Source organism: Dryobates pubescens, chromosome 27 (genome assembly GCF_014839835.1).
Source record: "Dryobates pubescens isolate bDryPub1 chromosome 27, bDryPub1.pri, whole genome shotgun sequence".
Taxonomy (NCBI): Eukaryota; Metazoa; Chordata; class Aves; order Piciformes; family Picidae; genus Dryobates; species Dryobates pubescens.
This window is the reverse complement of record NC_071638.1, coordinates 12,059,953-12,076,659: the sequence shown is the minus strand read 5'-3', so window position 1 is coordinate 12,076,659 and position 16,707 is coordinate 12,059,953. Positions and strand designations below refer to the sequence as shown.

The 16,707-nt window shown below is 52.0% G+C and overlaps 1 protein-coding gene across 1 annotated transcript in view; it reads right to left on the bottom strand.

The window, feature by feature from the left end:
• Positions 1–336: 336 nt before the first annotated feature.
• The window catches only part of DUSP16 (dual specificity phosphatase 16), a 29,632-nt gene continuing 13,261 nt past the window's right edge, over positions 337–16,707 (bottom strand). Inside the window, exons 3-6 of the mRNA XM_009905260.2 lie at positions 12,349–12,512; positions 7,885–8,044; positions 6,939–7,062; positions 337–1,668 (exon numbers count right to left, since the gene is read on the bottom strand). Of these exons, the coding sequence (XP_009903562.1) occupies positions 492–1,668; positions 6,939–7,062; positions 7,885–8,044; positions 12,349–12,512 (1,625 nt within the window). The 3' untranslated portion in view covers positions 337–491. The remainder of the gene's footprint in view (positions 1,669–6,938; positions 7,063–7,884; positions 8,045–12,348; positions 12,513–16,707) is intronic.

Genomic DNA, 16,707 nt, shown 5'->3' with positions numbered 1-16,707 from the left:
ATCTCTCCCAAGTCCCCTTTCTGATGGGGGGGAAAAAGGTCTCCCTCCAGAAGTTGGCTCAGTGTCAGGGCTAAGGTGCACCGGTGAGGCATGAGGAGGGGAGAACAAAGCTCGGCTGTGACGGGTAGGAGCATGTCACAGTGGAGCCAGAGGAGGGTGGGCTGCCAAGAGAGCTTGCTTGTAACCACCACTGACAGGGTGGTTGTCTATGATTGCTGCCTCTGTCAGGGGCAGAGCCCTGCAGTGTTCAGTTCTCCAGGACAGAGGAGGGGGAAAGCCCAGCAGCACGCCTGGGGCTCCTCCAGCAGATGCTCACTCGCCATTTCTTTGCCACGCTAAGTCACTGTGCTCACACTGAACCCTAAACATTTCTTCCCTCCCCCTCCACAAAGTTTGTCCTGTTCAGATTTACAGGGACCGCTCCAAACGCCGGAGGAAGCAGCCTGGAGGGAGGAAGCAACTCTGCTACAGTCACAGGGGCCTTCTGCCCCTCAGGACACTTCGATGATTTCCATGCTGCCCGAGAAGCTGGACTGGCTGCCGACTTTGCCCAGCTCTTCTCTGGATCTGTTGTCGGCCAAGATGCTCTCCCCAAACTCCATCTGGCAGCTTCTGCGCTTGAACTGCTTCTCGAAGGAGCTTTCCTCGTGCCAGCTCCTCCGGGAGTCGCCTCGGTCGGCCTGCTTCGCCCTCCTGCGCACGGAGCAGGCCTGCTCGCAGCCCGTGGGCAGCTGACCGCAGCTGCAGGCGGAGCAGGCGGCGCTGCCCCCGAGGAGGGCTGAGGCCGAGTAGAAGCGCGAGGACTCGGCTGCCAGGTACCAGCTGCCACTCAGCGATGCGGCCGACGTCTGCGGAGCCAGGATGTCCGAGTGCCAGCCCTTGAGGCCCAGCCCGGCAGCAGACTTGGCCAAATGCTGCTGGCTGGTGGAGAGGCCAAACAAGAAGTTCGTTCTGTAGTTGTCTTCCACGCTCCCGCTCCGGTGCAGGGGGTAGAGGAGGGAGCGCTGAGCGGTGGCACCGCCACTGGCTCTCCCCAGGTGCTGCCGCTTGCCCTGGCTGTCCAGCTGCCAGGCGCTCGGGGGCTCCGGGGGAGGGTTCGCTTTCTCCTTGTCGGGGCTGCATTCCGGGCTCTGCTCCGACACCTCCTGCACAGGGGAGAACTGGCAGAGCTTGCCGCTGCCCTCCAGCGCTGCTGCGTGTTTGTAGTACTCCAGGGGGTCCTCAGAGGAGGCGAAGCCCTGAACGGCTGCAGTCACGCAGGCGCCGCCAGCCGCGTAGGCCACGGACTTGATGTCCAGCGAGAAGGAGCGCTTCAGACGGTTGCTGTCCTCCACCTGCTCCAGGGAGACATGCAGCCCGTTGATGCCCTGGACCAGGGGGCTGTCCTCCAGGGGGGACAGGTGCCCGTGTGCTGTGCTCACACCATCCCCGGGCTGCTGCTCTGTCCTCTCGGAGGCGGCGGTGATGCAGAGCTGGTTGGAGCAGAGGCTGCTCTGCCCTGCTTCTGGGCCCAGCACGTGCTCGCTGCTCTTCTCCAAGTGCAGGAGTTTCAGCTTGCTGATGTGCCCAGGCTGACTGCTCTGGGTCTTGATCTTTTTCTCGAAGTCCAAGAGCTGTCCCAGGAAGTTGAAGTTGGGGGAGATGGTTGGCCTTTTCTCTTTCACAAACCTGGAAAGAGGGGACAGACAAACCCAGAATTAACTTAAGGACCTGCTGCTCAGGCCTGAGAGAGCCCTGAAGTGAATCTTAACAGCCTGCTCTTGGCAGCAGGCCTGGAACTGAGGGTCAGTCAAGCACAGGAGACATGGATGGAAAAAATAAAAGGCAGCTTTTAAACAAGGTAATGCAGGATGCTCTCAAAGCTCTCTGTAGCTCACCTAAAGGTGCTACAAGAGAAACCACTTTCTTTCCACCCTTTATGATGTCCTCAACAAGGTTGGAGGGAGTAACTTCCCTGGAGGTTAAGGCCAGGATGGGTGTGATTGAGCAACCTGCTCTAGTGTGAGGTCTCCCTGCCCATGGCAGGGGGCTTGGAACTACATGATCCTTGAGGTCCCTTCCAACCCTAACAATTCTGTGATTCTATTTCCCTTAACAAGTGGGATCTCTGCTACCTCAGTTTCTGACCAAAGCTAAGAGAACAACATCACAGCTGTAGCTGGGAGACCTTGCCCTCCCTGATGCTGCAGAAGGTGAATCACCTTCCCCCTGCTAAAGAGGGGAAATACCACATTCCTTTCAGCTCATGCTGTTACTGCAGTGAGCCCTTCCAGCCCTGGTGACCTGTATCAGACAAGACTAAGAGCTCTGGCACATGCTGACCGTCTCCACTAGCAGTGATTTCTGCCATAGGCTGGCATTGACCACTGATATTCACCAAAAGGAGAACCAGAAAGGAGCAAAAGCAGCACACAGGACAAAAAAAAGAGGGCTGTGGGTGTTCAGCAGTGAAGTGCCACAGTCTTGCCAAACCCCTGGAAGAGTGAACCTGTAAGGAAGCAGGCTGACCCACCTACCTGTGCCAATCTGAGCATGCCCTTGCCTGCTTGGGGTGAATGTGAAGGTGCAATGCATGCTTCAAACGTTGCCCTGAACCCTGCAGGACTCTCAAATGCACAAAAGCCTGAAGGATTACAAGTCATGTCAGATACTGCAGAGTTCAGCCCAAAGGCAAACTTCCTGCCTGTCTGATCTGCAACAGAGCTAAGGAAGCACTCTGCTTTCTAACAGGTTGTAAAGCAGAGAGCTTCCCAAAGCCCTCCTCCTTTGGCATTTTGTTCTGAAAGCATTCCTAAAATGATGGTGAACCAGCTGAGAAGGGAATTAACAGAGTTCTGAAGAAACCTTCCAGAGCTGAATCTACTGAAAACACAGGGGAGCATGAAATGTGATTAGGATCTCTCTGAGGATGTGTACTGAAGGTGAGTGTGCAGGCATGAAACAACCTGAGAACAACTCGGAGGTAAGCTGCTGGAGAACATGCAGGGAAGCACAAGACAAATATCAAACCAAACCCAAACAAGATAAGGAGCAGTGGAGCTGACCTGAAGCCCTGCAATATCAGGCTGCACAAAGTGGAAGTGGAAGGTCCCACCATGAAGGGGTGACAGTGGCAGCTGGAGGGAAGGAAGAACTGCCCTCAGCAGAGATTCTTGATCTCTTAACATTGAATTTGGAGGCTTTTGGTCCAGTGCAAGCAGCTTGCTCACAAGAATTCACAGAGTCTTCATTTCCTGTTGTTGGGTTTTGTTTGGTTTTGGTTTCCAGTCAGAGCTGGTTGTTACTGGGTTGGTTATGGAAAGCAAGACCCTGCTGGGCAGCACTGCAGTTGTGGGCCTGTGTTACAGTAGCCTCTGCCTATAACTGTCCCTTGCACCTTCTCAAATTCTGGGCAGTCCTACACTTCAGTCCAGCTTTTTAAGGAGTGAGAAGGTCTGCTGCATTCCCCATGACACTTTTGAAAGCTTTGCAAACTTCTTCCTTTCAAACCTCCCCTTCTTTCCTTTAGTCCAGTGGGAAAAGCTGCCTAGCACTGGCTTGTTCTGTTTATTTCCCTCGTGCAGTGCATTATACAAAAGAGAAGATCAGAAACGTTTGTTTCCTCAGATCTTTCACTTCAAGTAAACAGTGTCACCTCTTTCTGTCTGCAACAGCATCAGACATTTTATTTTCTCCAGTGACTTCTCTTAACTTGGAGCATTTCTCTTTCAAGCTTTGCCAAGCAGACAGCCCAAACCAAGGAGTGAGATGTGGTGCAGCTAGCTCTCACTAAGCCCTTGCAGAGGAAAGCTGGCAGAACACAGTCTGCATCTCACAGTACCTATGCAGCATCCACAGTGCAAAAAGGCCTGCCATGGTTAATCCTTCACACTCTGGGTTAAGAAATGAGCTTGAATTTCATACTGAGACTTCAGGGGGAAGTTCAGAAGCAGCATTGCAGGAGCTCCCTGAAGCATGTGCATTTAGAATCACAGAATGGTCCAGGCAGGAAGGGGTCCCCAAAGCTCATCCAGTCTGACCTCCCGGCAGTCAGCAGGGACATGGGAAGTCTCTTCACAGAATCACAGAATTAACCAGGCTGGAAAAGACCTCTGAGATCATCAAGTCCAAGCTATCACCCAACACCATCTAATCAACTGAACTGTGGCTCCAGGGACAGTGACTCCACCACCTCCCTGGGCAGCCCATTCCAATGGCCAACCACTCTGTGAAGCATTTCTTCCTAACATCCAGCCTAAACCTCCCCTGGTGCAGCTTGAGACTGTGGCCTCTCCTCGGTCACAGGTTGCCTGGGAGAAGAGACCAGCCCCCACCTGGCTACAACCTCCCTTCAGGTAGCTGTAGACAGCAATAAGGTCTCCCCTGAGCCTCCTCTTCTCCAGGCTAAGCAACCCCAGCTCCCTCAGCCTCTCCCCATAGGGCAAAGCAGCAAAGCAAGCTGCAAACTACAGGGTGGAAGCCTCATGTTAAATCCTGTGCAACGTCCAGCACAGCCTGGGTAGATCCAACCGTGCCACAGCAATCCTGCCACACCTCTGAGGTGGAAGGCACAGAGGAACACAGCCCACTCAAAGCCCTTCACTAGAAAATCTCCTGCTGAGTTCCCTGCCCTCTCTGAAGCAGTCAAGTGCTCTTCCCAGGGGACTTCATTTCTAGGGGAGTCTGCTTTCAGACACTGTTCAAGCAGCTCCTAGGGTCCAGTGACCACTCTGGTTCAGATACACATTGAAGTTGGCTGTGCTGTGCACCACAGAATTTCACTCTGGGCTACATGGGCTTTGGGAGTGCAGCAAGAGAAGGGCCTGCTGCTTCCTGCCACCAGCCAATAACTGATACCATCCTAACCCTTATTCCCAAATGCCCAGAGACAATCTTTTGCTGATTAAGTGCTCTTGAGAGGTATCAAAGCAAGTTGCCTTTGGTAAGTCACCCAGCCTTGTGCTGTGCTGGTTGCCATCAGCTCCCTCACCGCTGGAACTGTGCTCCTGACATACAAGAGCCCTTAGGGTTCCTGGGTGCATTTCAGCCTCCTCGCCAGCAAAAAGCATCCTGGGACTCAGATCAGGCTGCCCAGGGCCTCCTCCAGCCTCACCTTGAATATCTCCAGGGAAGGAGCCTCAACCACCTCCTGGGCAACCTGTTCCAGTGTTCCACCACCAGTGTTCCTCACATCCAATGTCAAACTGCTCTTCTCTGGTTTGAAGCCATTGCCCCTCATCCTGTCACTGCAGGCCTTTGTCTCTCTCCATCCTTCCTGCAGCCCCCCTCAGGTACTGGAAGGCTGATATTAGGTATCCCCAGAGCCTCCTTGAGGCTGAACACCCCCAGCTCCCTCAGCCTGTACTCATAGCAGAGGTGCCCATACCACCCAATCATTTTCATGGCTCTCCTCTGGACCCTCTCCATCAGCTCCTTGTCCTTCCTGTATTGAGGGCTCCAGACCTGCACACAGTACTCCAGGTGAGGTCTCACAGAGCAAAGTGGCAGAATCACCTCTCTGGCTCTGCTGGCTACACTGCTTTTGATGCAGCCCAGGATGTGATTTGCCTTCTGTGCTGCAAGCTCACACTGCCTTCTCATGTCCAGCTTCTCCTCCATCATCACTCCAGAAGCACTTTGTGCTCTGCAGCTGTAACCTCCAGACCACTGCAGCCCAACCACCTGAGCCCACAGACATTTGTTAGTGACTCAGGCTCACACCTTGCACAAGATCCACTCACAGCCACATTCTCTGTACCTGTGTAACAGTCAGCACTCAACCGTGCCTCCTAAGCAAACCTGTGTCACCATCCACACTGAACTCACTGCACACCCACCCAGCTGGCAGCAGGCTCTAGTGAAAAACTGGGAACTCTCTAAATGCCATGGCAGATGGCTGAGGTCAGGCACCTCCTACATGCAACTTTTTTTTCCTACTCTGTGCACGACTTTGTTCCTCAGCTGAAAAAAATCCCAACAGAAATCGTGCGCCGCAAGGGACTATAAAATGTTCATCTTTCTGTTCCCATCAGGCTTGAGGGGTGGGCCCAAGCCAACAGCATGATGCTCAACAAGGCCAAGTGCAAGGTCCTGCACCTGAGTCAGGGCAATCCCAAGCACAGATCCAGGCTGGGCAAGGAGTGGTTCAAGAGCAGCCTAGAGGAGGACTTGTAGGTGTCAGTTGGTGACAAACTCCCAGGAGCCAGCAATGGGCACTGGCAGCCCAGAAGGCAGCTGTGTGCTGGGCTGCATCCACAGCAGTGAGAGCAGCAGGACAGGGAGGGGATTCTGCCCCTCTGTTCTGCTGAGACCCTACCTGCAGCACTGTGGCCAGTTCTGCTGCCCCTCCCCCATAGTAAGAGGGACATGGAACTGTTCAGAGTGGGTCCAGAGGAGGCCATGAAAACGATTGGAGGGCTGGAGAACTTCCACTGTGGGGACAGGCTGAGGCAGCTGGGGTCATTCAGCCCAGAGAAGAGAAGGCTCCAGCACACCTAACAGCAGCCTTCTAGTACCTGAAGGGGGCTACAAGAAGGCTGCAGAGGGACTGTTTGCAAAGGCCTGCAGGGACAGGCCAAGGGGCAATGGTTTGAAATGAGAGAAGAGCAGATTTAGATTGGATGTGAGGAACAAGTTCTGCACCACGAGGGAGCTGGAACACTGCAGCAGGCTTCCCAGGGAGGTAGTTGAGGCCCCACCCTTGGAGATCTTCAAGGTGAGGCTGGACAAGGCTCTGAGCAACCTGGCTTAGGAAAGGATATCCCTGCTGACTGCAGGGGGTAGAACTGGATGACCTTTGGAGGTCCCTTACAACCCAAACCATTCTATGACTGAGTCCTGTGAACTGCCAGACAAGTAACACATCTGCTCCTGCCCTTCGTTATACAGCCTTTTGTCATGCCCCTCAAAAAGAAGCCAGCAAGCCTGAGAATTAGTGTGGAGGGAAAGGTTGTCCCTACCTGTAAGCTTCATCCAATGACATGTCCATTCTCTTCATGATGTAGGCGATGGCGATGGTGGCAGAGCGTGATATGCCAGCCAGGCAGTGCACCAGGACGTGGCCGTTTGAGGCTTTGGCCTTCTCTGCACAGCAAAGAGATGAGCAAGTGTCAAACCCAGCAGCAGTACAGCTTGCACAGAAAGCAGTGCCATGCATAGCTGGTTCAAAGCAGCCCAGGCCCCTGCTAGCTGCAGTGCTTCTGGAAGCACTGCACAAAAATCCCTTCCTTTCTCTAGCACCGCACAGCTAAAGGGTAGAGCAAGCTGGTGAGGAAGCTTACTGCACCTTGTGATGGACACACAGACAACCTCTTCAGATGGCTGCAAGAGGAGATTGTTCCCAATTTTACCACCTCCCAGGGAGGTAATAGAAGCTTCATCCCTGGAGGTTCTGAAAGCCAGGCTGGATGTGGCTCTGAGCAACCTGATCTAGTGTGAGGTGTCCCTGCCCAGGGCAGGGAGGTTGGAACTAGATGATCCTTGAGGTGCCTTCCAACCCTAACAGCTCTGTGATTCTATGAATTTTACATGCCAGTAAGGAGCAAGCATTCCTGCTGGAACCACTTGGCCAGGCCAGATCTGGCTAGGTCATTTCTCAAAGCTGAGGACAGGGTCTGGGTTGCCCACTCATCTAATTCTGCAGCTGTAGAGCAGGCATCTACTGGGCTGCCAGGAAGCAGAGTTGTGCTCTTTAAAGGGGTCTTTATTCCATAAATCCTGGAGCATGCAGTGGCAGAATCTCTCCCTGATGTTTTGCTTCTGTGCTTACCGAGTACATAGATCCTTTAGGGTATTTTCATACCACCCAGAGAGCATTCAGGTCTTCTCCAGCCAAAAACAGCAAGGCAGACAAAAAAGGGACTCCAGAAACTGTTTTAGAAGAGAGAAGTACAATTTTCTCCTCACCTATAAAATCCACTGATTTATCCAACCAGGGCAAAATCTTCTCACAAAAGCTGTCATTCACAGGCACTCTCAGGAAGTGGGACTCTGGAATAAAATCTGGCTTTGGACAAGTGTTGCTGGCGTTCAGGACGTAGCAAATATCATTCTGCTGCATCAGATCCTGCCAAAACAGAGGGAGATTAAGCCCAGAGAAGTCAAACGAGACCTCTGGCACATTACAAAGCTAAAAGCCAAACTGCAGTTGGGGGAGGAACTGCTCCAGGTGGATTTTTGTGTGTAAAAAAGACATTTTACAGAGTTACTGAGGCTGGAAAAGCCCTCTGAGATCATCAAGCCCAGCCCATGACCTAACACCACCACGTCAGCTAAACCAGGCCACCAAGTGCCACATCCAATCTTGTCTTAAAGGCCTCCAGTGATGGCAACTCTACCACCTCCCTGGACAGTCCATCCCAGTGCCCAATCAGCCTTTCTGTGAGGAAGTGCTTCCTAATATCCAGCCTAAGCCTTCCCTGGCACAGCTTCATACCATGCCCTCTTGTCTGTCACTGGTTGCCTGGGAGAAGAGCCTGACCCCCACCTGGCTACAACTTCCTTTCAGGTACTTGGAGAGAGTGATGAGGTCCCCTCTAAGTCTCCTCCAGACTGAACACCTTCAGCTCCCTCAGCCTTTCCTCATCAGCCTTTCCCTCCAGCCCCCTCCCCAGTCTGGTTGCTCTCCTCTGGACCTGCTCCACCACCTCGATATCCTTCCTGAAGTGAGGGCCCCAGAACTGCACACAGTGCTCAAGGTGAGGCCTCACCAGTGCCGAGTACAGGGCAGAATTCCATCCCTAGTGCTGCTGGACACACTATTCCTGATCCAGGCCAGGATGCCCTTGACCTTCCATGCCCCCTGGGCACACTGCTGGCCCAAATTCTCCAAGCAAGGTTTAATGAGAGCCCCAACAGTGTGTGCAGGTAACACAGGGAGTACAAAGCCCATGGAAACCAAGTTAACAGCAGCAAGAATGGCAGAATGCTTCCTGCCATAAGGAAGCACCACCTCATGGAATGAAGTTTGTGCTACTTAAATCCTCACCCTGCAAGCTGACCAGCTAACCAGACACTTCCCACAGGGAGTTTGCTGCCCTGAATATCTATTTTATGAATCCCTTATCTAAGACTAAGCTTGCTCCAGCACAGATACTGGTGAGACACACTAAAAGAAACTGAGGCCTCCTGCAGTCACCTCTTAAAGTGTTTGCAAAGTGCTTATCTCTAAGGAAATGCACAAAACTCATTCAAAGCCTTGCAGGGAAGAGCTGAGCAGGAGATGGAAGGCTTTGAGACCATTTTCACATGACACTAACTGCAGCTTTACAGGAACTCTGCTTCATGCTTTACAATCTAGTTGCTTACATTCCGGTGTCCCCAGCAGAAAAAGGGCACACAGCTGGTGGAGAGGTCCAGAGGAGGCCACAAAGATGATCCAAGGGCTGGAGCACCTCTGCTATGAGGACAGGCTGAGGGAGCTGGGCTTGTTCAGCCTGCAGAAGAGAAGGCTCTGGGGGGCCTTAGAGCTGCCTTCCAATCACTGAAGGGATCCTCCAGGAAGGCTGCAGAGGGACTTCCCCTGAGGGTGTCTAGAGACAGGACAAGGGGGAATGGTTTGAAGCTGAGGGAGAGCAGGGTTAGACTGGATCTGAGGAAGAAGTTCTTCACTTAGAGAGTGGTGATAGGAATAGGCTGCCCAGAGAGGCTGTGGCTGCCTTCTGCCTGGGGGTATTGAAGGCCAGGTTGGAGGTGGCCTTTTGCAGCTGAGTGTAGTTGAGAGGTGTCCCTGCCCATGGTGGGGAGGTTGGAGTAGATGAGCTCTGAGGTCCCTTCCAACCTGAGCCATTCTAGGGTTCTCTGGTTTAAAGCACTACACTGAACCAGTGTCCCCAAAGCACCTCACCTGCTGTTGCCACTGCTTCAAGGTGAGTGGAGAAAACCTGAAAGAGTAACTAGGAAATGATGTGCAGGGTCATGACCTTTATCATGGGTAAAGAAGGGAGGCAATGAAGGCATCTCTGGCATGATGCATGTTTGTCCAGAACATGGCCAAGGGGTGCTGTTAGGCTTGGTACAATTAGAAGAATAGAAAACCCCATGGCTTTTCTTTAGAGCAGAAGTGCTGGTGGGCTGCAGAGTCCAACCACCACGATTCCACAGGGGCCTGACGTGGAACCGATTCTCCAAGCAAGAAAGGGAAGGCTGCAGACGCCAAGCCTGAAACCACCCAAAAATGTGTTCGTGCTTGTCTTTGAGGCTGAAGAAAGAAGTTCTGCTTCCTTCTGTTGTGAAGCATCAATCATTCCTGTGCCACATGCCCCCATATAATAACCATAACAGTGCCTTCTTTGTGAGGCACCCAAGGAGCACCAAGTGAATTACGACGGGAGGAAGCTCCAGAAATCCCAGTGCTAACAGCTCGGTGAGAAGAAGGTAAATGCTCTTTTGTCAGCCTATTTACACTTTATGACTTGTTTAATCTGAAAACTAATGGCACTCTAAAAATGTTATTTAGCTCCAGGAAATAAAATGCAGAGCTGGAAGAAAATTAAATAGTCCTGCAAGCAGCAAAGCAGAAAAGGTTCACAGCTTAAATGCTGGGACAAAACGTGGGGTGTCGGTAGAAAGCTCCTTCAGGCCTACAACCACAGGTTGTTTTCTCTTACTGTAACCTGCAGAAGGAACACTCTCACTCCTGTGTGGGTTACAAGTTAGTTTGCCTTTCTTTCACATGGCCCAACAAAGATCTTTAAAAGGAACTAAACCTCATCAGGTGCAGGAAGTCAAAAATCAAAACTGTCTTGCATACAGCTGAGAAATCAGAGAATAGCTTGGGGTGCAAGGGACCTCCAAAGGTCATCCAGTCCAAGCCCCCTGCAGTCAGCAGGGGCATCCCCCACTAGAGCAGGTTGCTCAGAGCCTTGTCCAGCCTCACCTTGAAGATCTCCAAGGATGGGGCCTGAACTATCTCCCTGGGCAACCTGCTGCAGTGTTCCAGCTCCCTCCTGGTGCAGAACTTGTTCCTCACATCCAATCTAAATCTGCTCTGCTCTCATTTCAAACCATTGCCCCTTGGCCTGTCCCTGCAGGCCTTTGCAAACAGTCCCTCTGCAGCCTTCTTGGAGCCCCTTCAGGTACTGGCAGGGTGGCAGATCTAAAATGCAGTGCATTTGTTCTAAGCCAGGTGAGGGATCTAAATACATACTTAATAATACATAGTGCATAATTAAGCCAATATGCCAAGGTGAAGCCCTCCTCCCCTCTCCCCAATGCCAGCTTCTGAAGGCTGCTGGAGCTTCAAGTAATGAGCAGGGCTGTCAGATGAGCTGGGAGGCAACAGGGCACATGCAGCAGCAGGAATAAAAATTCCCTTCTGAAGGGATCTGAGAGGCAGGAGTTGGTGCTCCTCATGGAGGCAAACACCTGTGCATGTGTCTAGGAATAAAGAGCTGCAGCAATCTAAGACAAGCTCCTTCAGTGCTGCATTTGATGGCTTTGGTGACTGCTGTAACTCAGCCAAAATACTCCAGGCTGTTAAGGAACAGAGACTATTGACTGCACATCTCTTTAGGAACAGGAAAAGTTCCTCAGTGCAGTGCTACCATAAAATTCTCCAGGTCTGACATTTCATTAGGTGCACAAATCTTTCTTTGCAGTAGTCCCTCACTGTACAAACCATGGCAGTCAAGTGGCATCTTTAACAGCACTTGGAGGAAATACAAAAACTAGACAACACCTGAAGGGAGACCACAGGAAGGCTGCAGAGGGACCTTATATGAGGGGGTCCAGAGACAGGACAAGGGGCAATGGTTTGAAGCTGAGGGAGAGCAGGGTTAGACTGGATCTGAGGAAGAAGTTCTTCAGTAGGAGGGTGGTGAGACTCTGGAACAGGCTGCCCAGGGAGGCTGTGGCTGCCTCCTGCCTGGGGGTGTTGAAGGCCAGGTTGGATGAGGCCTTGAGCAGCTGAGTGTAGTGGAGAGGTGTCCCTGCCTGTGGTGGGGAGGTTGGAGGAGATGAGCTCTGAGGTCCCTTCCAACCTTCTTTTTTCTTACTCTAACTGTTACCATAAATGTGTTAACATCCAAGACCTGCCAAAGCAGACCAGCCAGAGCTATGCACAGGAATGGAGCTGCCCTGCTGTGATGGCAGATTTGATAGCTTGCTGTTGGTGGATAGGTTACTGAGGAAGGTACCACAGCATCTCCAAGACGAAGGAGCAAGGAGCCCAAGGTTCATATCATGTGACACAGATTAATTATGTGGTCTGTGCATCAGACAGATTTCCATGGCTTATTCCAGACAGCTATTATCTTTATTTACTGTAGATGCTTAGTAGCTGTAAGGATGCCACATGACAGAAGCATGGAGGAGGACCCAAGGAGGCGAGAGACTCATCCAAGCAAACAACGTGGCACCCACAACGCTCACCTTGTTGAGGACATCCCGCTGGCACCCAAGGTAGAGGTGAGGCAGGATTCTGGTTGGGCCAGTGTTGGAGACAGGTAGGCAGGGCTGAGAAATACAAGTAGGGATGAGAGTGGATTTTCCTTCACAGAGGCCCGGGAAGGAGCTGGAGAAGTCAGCAAATCCACCTAGGAGAAGAACAGGACAGGTTGAATTCACAAGCAGTGCTGCAGGGCTTGACCAGTCACTGGAAAGCAGCATCTGTGGCAGGAGATGGGGAGGTGTTAAGGGGCAGCACAAGGAAAAGCTTTCTCACTGTAAAGGTGTCAGAGCCCTGGAGCAGGCTGCCCAGAGTGGTTGTGGAGTCTCCTGCTCTGCAGACATTCCAAACCCACCTGGATTTGTTCCTGATTGACCTGCTCTGGGTGATCCTGCTCTGGCAGAGGGGTTGGACTGAATGTTCTCTGGAGGTTCTTTCCAACCCCTAACATTCTGTGACTCTGCCTCTTCCAGAGGTGCCATGAGCATGCAGAACCATCCATCAGCAAGCCAAGCCTGCCTGTGCATTCCCACTCTGCTTGGAATGTTCCTCTCTTTCCATCTCTCAGAAGTCTTTGGTGCTTTTTCTCATAATGAATGATATATGGAAATGAGACTTTAAAGCCACAGCACCCACCACAAGCCTTTTCCATTCCACCCCAGCAAGCTCCTTTCTGAGCACCTCACCCTGTGTTAGGTCTATAATTAGACTTCATTAAGCAAAAGCAATGTTTGCTCAATTTGGCAAAGCCATCAATATGTTCTTATTAATGTTTGCTTTTCACCATGTTCTGACAAAAGCCATCTGCTTGTTTCCAAGCCTATCTAACACCCAAGCTCAGCCTATGCTCATACTTCATCTTTGCAAACCAGTCTGGAGAGCCACTGGAGGAGGCAGCTGCTTAAAGCAGCAACTTCTGGGCTTTTCCTGACTGCTTTCATAGAATCATAGAATTGTTAGGGATGGAAGGGACCTCGAGGATCATTTAGTTCCAACCCCCCTGCCACAGGCAGGGACACCTCACACCACAGCAGGTTGCTCACAGCCACATCCAGCCTGGCCTTCAAAACTTCCAGGGATGAGACTGCCACCACCTCCCTGGGCAACCTGTTCCAATGTCTCACCACCCTCATGGGGAAGAATTTCTTCCTAACATCCAATCTGAATCTACCCATTTCTAGTTTTGTTCCATTCCCCCCATCCTATCACTCCCTGACACCCTCAAAAGTCCCTCCCCAGCTTTCTTGCAGCCCCCTTCAGATCCTGGAAGGCCACAATAAGGTCTCCTGGGAGCCTTCTCTTCTCCAGACTGAACAGCCCCAACTCTCTCAGTCTGTCCTCATAGCAGAGGAGCTTCTGCCCTCTGATCATCCTTGTGGCCCACATTCCAGCACCTCCAGAGCCTTCCTGTAACAGGGGCTCCAGAACTGCACACAGTACTCCAGGTGGGGTCTCACCAGAGTGAAGCAGAGGGGGGGAATCACCTCCCTTGACCTGCTGGCTTCTATTTTCACCACTGCACAGCCAAGCAGTAAGGCTGAAAGCTGCAAATCACAGTGCAAGTCCCCAGCTACTTCCTCACATCAAGGCACAGAGACAAGAGGAATTCTCAGTGAAGGAAGAGCAATTCTAACCTGTGCAGGACAAGGCAGCTTTTTAACTCCCAGGAAGTGAAGTATTAACCTGCCAGGTGCTACTGTCTGCAGATAACAAACTCTTCTGTCAAGGCTTGCACTGCCTTTGATTGAATTCTGCCTGTTCCTGGGATTTAAAAAACTGTATCTTTAATAAATATATGGGGGGGGGGGACCCCAAAAGAAACCAAGTTAAGAACCATGTGTGTATCAGCTCAGTGAGCAAAAGAAGCCACAGCAAGCAGGTTTCAGAACAAAAAGCTTCACCAGCAGCAATTCCTGCTCAGTATCCTGACTTACAACATGAAACTAAAAAGAGAAATCCCTTGCCTCTATTCTTAGGGAACTGATCTGAGACTACCATGAATATCAGGCTGGACTGCATGGCAGCAGTGGGGGGAACGCTGTGCTAAGGCAGTGCCCATCACAGAGCCACACCCCTAAGCTGAAGGCTCTAGGCTGGGGACACAGTAAAAGCTTGGCTCTGCAATACAATCCTAGAATGGCTCAGGTTGGAAGGGACCTCAGAGCTCATCTCCTCCAACCTCCCCACCATGGGCAGGGACACCTTTCAACTAGACTCAGCTGCTCAAGGCCTCATCCAACCTGGCCTTCAACACCTCCAGGCAGGAGGCAGCCACAGCCTCCCAGGGCAGCAGAATCTCACCACCCTCCTACTGAAGAACTTCTTCCTCAGATGCAGTCCAACCCTGCTCTCCCACAGCTTCAATCCATTCTCCCTTGTCCTGTCTCCAGACACCCTCAGGAAAAGTTCCTCTGCAGCCTTCCTGGAAGATCCCTTCAGGTATTGGAAGGCAGCTCTAAGGTCACCCTGGAGTCTTCTCCAGGCTGAACAAGCCCAGCTCCCTCAGCCTGTCCTCATAGCAGAGGTGCTCCAGCCCTTGGATCATCTTTGTGGCCTCCTCCAGACTCACTCCAACAGCTCTGTGTCCTCCTTCTGCTGGGGACACCAGAAGTGGAGGCAGGATTGGAGGATTCTCACAAAAGTGAGTGAAAAATGTGATCCACAAGCTTACACTGCCTTTGCTCTGGAAGAATTTCTTACCACTTCTTTGTAAATGCAGTCATGAAATGGAATAAAATTAAGATGAGAAAAATGTGTTCACATCACTTCCTGTGTTCCCTGAGAGCCTGTCAGCTGCAGCTTGCTGAAAGCAGAATCCCAGCAATTGCTCTTTGTGCCCACAGCCTGGCAGCAAAGCCTGCTGCTACCTTCTCCAGCTTCTGGAGACCAGAAGGGCAGCTTTGGACTGTCATAGTAAGCAAACATGGCTATCACAGAATGTTAGAGGCTGGAAGGGACCTCAAGAGATCATCCAGTCCACCCCCCCTGCCAGAGCAGGAGCACCTATGCCAGATCACACAGGAACACATCCAGGCAGGGCTTGAACATCTCCACAACTCCCCTGGGCAGCCTGTTCCACTGTTCTGTCACCCTCACCGTGAAAAAACTCTCCCTCCTGTTTCCATGGAACTTCCTATGCCTCAGCCTCCACCATTGCCCCTTGTGCTGGCATTGGGCAGAGCAGAGCCTGGCTCCAGCCTCTGGCACTCACCTTTCACACGTTTATCAACAGGAATGAGGCCACCTCTCAGTCTCCTCCTCCCCAAGCTACAGAGCCCCAGCTCCTTCAGTCTCACCTCATAAGGAAGATGTTCCATTCCATCATTTTCATGGCTCTGCACTGGACTCTCTCAAGCAGCTCCCTGAGGTCCTTCTTGAACTGAGAGGCCCAGAACTGGACACAATATTCCAGATGCAGCCTCACCAGGGCAGGGTAGAGAGGGAGGAGAGCCTCTCTCAACCTACTGACCACAGCCCTTCTAATCCACCCCAGGCTACCATTGGCCTTGTTGGCCACAAGAGCACATTGTTGGCTCATGGTCAACCTTCTATCCACTTGGACCCCCAGGTCCTTTTCCTCTTCACTGCTCTCCAGCAGTTTCAACCAAGTCATGTGGGGGCTTGCAGAACTGAAGCTTTCCCACCTGCCAGCAGTGCCCATCTGACAGCAGATTCCTGGGACCTACTGCAGCCTGAGCTCCCCAGGGCCTTTCCTGAATGGCTGGGGTTCACATGGCACTGCTGCTTGCTCACACCAGCAAAACCACAACCAGCTCAGCTCAACCCCAGACTGCTGCTTGGGGACAGAGAGTAATTTGAGGCTCTGCACTGGAGCAGTGCTCACGTCCAGAGGGCTTACAAGACTTTCCATTAGTTTTTCATTTAATTACTCCTTTTGTGAAACCTTATTGAAGCTGACCAACAAGCTTAGACATCTTTTGTGGGTGACAGCAGAGAGACAGACATCATGGCAGCTCCTGGGAGCTTGGCTTCCCTAGGAGCCCAGGCTAAGAAAAGCCTGTGAAGTGTTTCACACAACATCCTCATGGATCCAGCTGGCCCTGCGGCTCTGCATGCCCCACACAGCATGCACAGGAAGATCCTGATGGAGGAAGAGAGGCAGTAAATGTGTCTGGTTCTCAGAGGTCGTGGAGGCTGCTGGAAAAGCCCAAGGACAATGCACATTGGTAAGGGAGCAAAGCTTGGCTTTTCTCTCTGGGGCCATTTCAATCAGATGCTCCTTTCCCAGCCCCACTCTGGATTCTGGCTGCTCAGGAAAGGCAGGCCAGAGTGTGGGGGGAAATGGTTTAAAAAAAATCAGCTTTATCCAATGAATCCAAGAA